Below are 6,000 nucleotides of genomic sequence, written 5' to 3'. Positions count from 1 at the left end.
GCGGACGCACTTCTGAACCGATGGACCCAAACTGTAACAACTCCGCTACGACGGGTAGTAAGTGACAGTGTTCCGCTGGGCACTAGAGCCGGGCGGTGGCACGTGAGGGAGAGGTTCTGGCTGACAGGACGGAGGGGTGGCTATTGCCACAGAGGATCTTCAGTCGTTATTTTACCCTCGGCCGCTAACCTCGTGATTAATGTAGCAATAACATAGATAAGTACCCACGTTAACTTACTAATGAGTTGCCTGCCTTGAGTGATTTGTTGTGGCATCTAACTGCTTCTTCTCTTCCTTCCTTTTTGTCACCCTGCAGTGTTCTGTGCCAAGGTCTTTGTGGCTAGGCTGCTCCAACCTGGTAGAGAGCATGTGCGCACTGAGATGCCTGCAGAGCATGCCCAGTGTCAGATGTCTCCAGGTGCCTTTCTTCTTTCTTGTTGTAAATGTTATGCGTATGCTGTTGAACATTTGTTAAACTCTCAGGACTCTGTTTAATCGAATTGTTAAGTCTGCTAAATGTTTTTTGTGCATCCTTTTCTGAAATCCTCTACTGAACTGCATTGTAGGAGCGAATCTGCTCTCAGGCTCTCGCGGGGGGTGGGGTGAGCTTTTGTGTTTTATTGCCTGTTTACTGAAGTTGTGATATAAGTAGCCTAGTTGTGCATGTTGCCTGCTACGTTTTGCTTTCTCATTTAATTTAAAAAATAACATAATGAGCTTTGCCATTTCTCTTAAATTGCCATGAACTGACTTAGCCTGTAATATGTCTGTGGTTTAATTTAGAAAGGATAAGCTTTTTTCTTCTCTGCTAAGTGTGATCCTGGGTGTAGTCTCACACGGCAGCCGCTGCGCATGTCTGGATGCAGAATAGTTAGCGCGGAGTCCTGGAGCTCCGTGGGTTGCTGTGTCCACTTCTACGAGTTCAGAAGCTAAGAACAAGGGTTGTGGGGGCTCGCTCTGCCTGGAACACCACGAAACCTCGAGTGCTCTGTTGTTTTTCTCCTAGCAAGCTCTTGACACTGAGCCTGTGTAATTTAGGGGAGGTGTGTGTGTGTGGAATTGCTGCTGTTTCTTCACTGGTTTGGGAGGGAGTGAAAACGATAAAGAGGGACATTGTGACACCAGTTAACAATGTTGAGCTCCTGGGATATTTACCTTGGAAAGAAAACGTGGATCTTGTGTATAACTGTGTAGCACTGCCTCAAGTGTTTCTGAATGTGACATTTTTGGCAGAATGAAACTATTATTTAGTATCAGTATCATAGTGTTATTCAGGGACTTCCCTGTGTATAAAATGAAAACTTAAAAGAAACTGCTTTTGTGAATGAAAACTTTCGGTGTGCAGTCAGTCCATCTGAGTTCAGACACTGGGTGATAGGAGTGTCCTGCCTTAGAGAGTAACCATTCGTGTCCAAATTTCTCCTCTTGCCTGCAAACTGTGGCCACTTGAGTTTCAGCAAATTTGAGTTTCAGGTTTTACAATGCCTTCAGATATAATACAAGCCTGTTCTTCTATTGGAATGCTTTATGTTTCCAATTTTGAAGTACTATTCAAAGGGGGGAAAACCCCATGTCCAAGATAAATGTATAGAAACTGGAGCTACCTCATGGCCAAGTAGTGGCTATAGGAGATGCTTATAGTCGTGTCAGGGCAAAGGCACAGAGGTTTAGTCTCCCTCCTGGGAATATTTACAAGCTAGTTCTAATACAAGATCTTCCTGCTCTCTGTCCCCCCCACTGGAAAAGTAAAGTAAAACTTTTTTCTGTGGAGATTCTGAAAATTTTTACTCCTGGGACCTGGCTTGTCAGTCGCCACAGGAGATCTCAGAATGTTTCAGTGAGTGATTGTAGTTGTGTTTAAGATGGATAGTGGTGTTGGGAGGCGGTTGGACGGGGTCTGGTGGGGTGAGCCAGTGGTGGGCTCAAGGTTTGTTGCTGAACCCTGGGGAGGGATGTGAGCAGTGAGCTGGAAACAACCGCTGCTTCGCTGTCGTGAGGCTGCTCCTTGTGCAGGCCTGGGGTTGCAGTCCTACACTGTCTGGATTAATTTTTTTACCTCCTCTCTACTGGCTTTTGAATTTGTGACTTATGCCTAACTGTATTTGACAGTCTGAGCTCTGCGTCAGGATAGGAGCAGCTTTATTGTTAATAACTGTCTTTTAATGGTAAGTGCAGAGCTTGGTATCATGGACTACAAGCCTTGGGGAGGGCAAGCTGCTGGGCCCCTCCGCAGAGAATTTCACAAAGACTCCTCAGGTGTGGGGCTCCTCAGGTTCCCTTCAGCAGACGCCTGGTGGGGAACTGCAGGGGCTCCTTATGGTGAACCCGAGAACTTGATGCCTGCCCCAAGTCCCTTAGAAATCAGATCTGTGGAGGTTTCTCATCAGCTGAAGCGGTGGGATTGCTCTGGAGCTGTAGGGAGCTTGGTGGGGGGAAGGAAACAGTTTTGTGCCTCCAGCCTGTTGCTGTTGAGGAGTTACTGAGGAGGGGTTTCACCAGGGTGTTTGGCCCCTGCGCATGGTACAGGACTGGCTGCACCCTCCCGGTGGGTTGTTCAGGGAGTAACTGTGCTAGGCAGGTACCTGTGGGCTCGCTACTCGGTGAGGCAGAGAGAGCTTTGCTGATTTAAATTTTGTTCTGAAAGAAAGGCTTATTTTTTTTTAGTCTGATTTCTGTAGAACTGCAATCAGGAGTAAGAGGTTTTGAATCTTTTAGAAGCATCTGTGGGAGATATATATGAAAATTAGAAAAGATTCTCCTTTTAGATGTGACACGCAAAGAGAAAATCGGAAGTGAAAGTGGCACCAGCTGCTTTTCCCCATTTTTTATTTTTGGTGTCGTGCTTTGCCCTGCATTGTTTCTGGAGCTGTAAGCCCACACGGTGAAACAGGTAGGGCATATGCAGAGACCTGGGGCTGTTCAGTCTGGAGAAGAGAAGGCTCAGAGGGAGCATGATGAACATTTACCAATACCTGAAGGGCCGGTATCAAGAGGATGGAGCCAGACTCTTCTCAGTGGCGCCCGGTTACAGGACAAGGGGCAGCGGGCACAAACTGGGACACAGGAGGTTCCTGAACAAGAGGAGAAACTTCTTTGCTGTGAGGGTGGCAGAGCCCTGGCCCAGGGTGCCCAGAGAGGTTGTGGAGTGTCCTGCTCTGGAGAGATCCCAGACCCGCCTGGACGCCACACTGGGCACCCTGCTCTGGGGACCTGCTCTAGCAGGGGGCTGGACTGAGCGATGCCCAGAGGTCCCTTCCAAGCCCCACCAGTCTGGGGTGCTGTGGTACACCAGGAGATCTTAGTTCTGTCCCAGACATTCCATTAGTGTAATGTTGGTTAATAGGAGGGTTCAGAAGGGCAACAGAGAAGCACTTCATTGATTCACAGAAGTTAAGAGTTGTGTCTGTGTTGTATGTGTAATTAGTAAATGGACCAGAAGAGGGGAAAGAACCTCATCTTAAATCGTGAGCCTTGCAGAATCTCTGCAGGAAGCTCTTATCCAGTCTTGGTGCTTTTTCAAACATTGAGGCTTCGAGTAATCTACCATCGGTCTTCCAGTAGAAAGCAGAGATTGGGTGTTCTCTTGTCTTTCCATAATGTTGTTAGCAATCGTAAAACCTAACTAGGCTTTCCTAAACTGGAGTTGTAACATTGCCTCTTGACGCCAGTGTTCCTGTTCTCCACAATTAGTCTGGTTTTGTGTTCTCTGCTTTTTCTCATGCAGTGAAATACCTTCATGGTTCCTGTAGTTTACTGGAGAAATAGTTACGTTCTGCAGTCTGTGAGCTGTTAGTGAATGGAGAAGTGAGATAATTTTCTAAATATTTACTCCCACTTGTGGTACCTTGAAGTTTGCTCTCATCTATTCTGATTTTCAGCATAATTAATATTATTTGGAAATGAAGTCCTTGACACTTGGTACCACCTGGTATTGTTGTATTGAAAAGCATATATTAAATGCCAGTTCGTAATACTCGAAACTACTATGGGTTGTGAGGCCTTATTTTTACCTACTTAATTACCTTTAATAATGTTTTTTGTATCAAGGAGCTTACCATTATGACCACGCTTGGATTCCAGTCGCTGCTCTTTTCATCCTCTTTGATACGGATTTGACTGCAAGATTAAAAGCATACCGAGCTCTTATTGAGGTGCTCGGAGAAACTGGTTCTGGTGCTGGTTGTGTAATGGGGCCATATGGCCACGTCACCTTCCATAGCTTCATCCTGGTGGAGCACTGCAGTGGTTTTGATCCTATTTTGTCACACTGCTTTGGGAAATAGCTCCGACAGCGCTGTCACGCAAAGAGAAACGTCCAGGTTCTTAGTTGTGCAAGTAAACATCTCTAGTGTGAACTGAAGGCTAATCATTAAGCAACAGAAGATAAGTACTCAAACGCCGCTTTGAATTGTTGCGAGATGTAGCATGTGATGAAGTAACGCTCAGGGAATAAATGACTAGATAGATGTAATGACATTAACCTAGTAACCAAATACTGCTCCGCCAGCTCTTCCTTCCCTTGCATTGTTACACTTTTCCTTGACTGGTTTTTAAAGAGGTCGTTGTATCTCTCTTCTAAAACTCTGCTTAGTTTTTTCTTGCTTATTTAGACTCCCTCCAACATGTTGGTGTTTTTCCTACACCTCTGCATTTATTGTCCTTAAAATTTTCAGCTTAATTGTTCGTAGTGTCCTGTTCTTCCTCTCACGTTCATGCATGGGAGACGTAGCTTGGAAGCGTTAACAGAGCACTGATCCACTACAGGAACAATAAACTTCTCGCTTCCAGGCCTTCCGGGGTGAGAAGTCGCCTTCTTCCTCCAGAGGTCAGATCTTGCAGCTCATGCGGTGGCGCTCTCAGACTCAAAGCCACCCTGACTCCTGCCAGCCCGTTGGCCCAGTGGTCCATGGGCTTGCGACGGTGCTCTTTGCTTTACCTGACCTTCACCCTTGACTGGTGCACGATGGGATGTCCAGCTCTGTAGGTTTCCCTTGATCTGCAGTTTCATTCTTAAACCTCGTGTCCTGGTATAGGAAGGTGACATTGACTTAGTTCTTGCCAGTGTTGTTCCTGCTTATAGATTAAGACGGGGGTGTATCGATTCACGCTCCGTGGCTGGAAGCTGCCTTCACAAAAATGTGATAGGTCTTGAAAGTCTTTTGAATTGGCCAGTTCAGAATTTATTCCTGTTCAGAGAAACTTGGTGCTTACCAGTGACAAGTGGAGTTCTGGAGCATTGGGTTTTTAGTATTTATTCCTTAAGTACCATTCCCCACGAAGGAAGTGATTTGTTAGCAGTGAGGAATCTCAGCACAGCCACAGCAGAGCTGAGCACCAAGCAGGAAGTTTGTCTTGCTGTTTATTGATAAGATATGATTTAGCATTAGCTCACTTAAGCTTCTATTTGTTATTCTTTACTAATTTTGAGCTTCTCTTGGTTGATGCTTCTATTCAGTTACAGAAGGAAGTACAACAGCAGAAACCATAGCTGGAAGAAATGGTATTTCAGAACTAAGCATTCTCATTTATTCACACAAAGACTTCGTCATCCCTTTTTCACAGCACGGATTCAGGCACGGACGTGATGCAGCGTTCGTACAGTGACAGTGAGTGCAGGAGATGCATTCTGCTAAACCCTTTCCCTGTGGAGCATGAAATCACAAATGGGAAGATGATGAATAGCCCGTGGCTGTGTAGCCTGCATCCTTTTGAAAACGTTACTCGTCTGTGCAGCTGTTAAAATGAGTTGTCAGAGCCAGACAACTGCTTTGCTGCTGCTGTTAGGTTAGGATTTACAAATACTTCTTTGACATGTTTTCTGGTGTTTTGCCTCGGAACAGTGGAACTGCTACCATTGCTTTTTGGAAGCCATCCAACAGGTCCATTAAAAAGAAATATTTGATTCCTTTTCTTTAAAGGGACAGAATGTTCTCCCCGATATCTGCAATATCTGTCCTTGTCCCTCTGTTTTAAACAGACCTCTTTCTTAGACGAAGCTTT

General features: G+C 45.6%; 1 protein-coding gene across 1 annotated transcript in view; it reads left to right on the top strand.

Annotated features, from left to right (window-relative positions):
- The first annotated feature begins 322 nt into the window (after positions 1-322).
- Positions 323-6,000, top strand: part of FBXW11 (F-box and WD repeat domain containing 11) — a 53,878-nt gene continuing 48,200 nt past the window's right edge. The window contains exon 1 of the mRNA XM_010141012.1: positions 323-418. Coding sequence (XP_010139314.1) covers positions 368-418 — 51 coding nt within the window. The 5' untranslated portion in view covers positions 323-367. The remainder of the gene's footprint in view (positions 419-6,000) is intronic.

The sequence above is a fragment of the Buceros rhinoceros genome, unplaced genomic scaffold (assembly GCF_000710305.1).
Source record: "Buceros rhinoceros silvestris isolate BGI_N320 unplaced genomic scaffold, ASM71030v1 scaffold9468, whole genome shotgun sequence".
In the NCBI taxonomy this organism is placed as follows: Eukaryota; Metazoa; Chordata; class Aves; order Bucerotiformes; family Bucerotidae; genus Buceros; species Buceros rhinoceros.
Note: the sequence above shows the minus strand (reverse complement) of the source record. Positions and strands in the feature narration are given on the sequence as shown.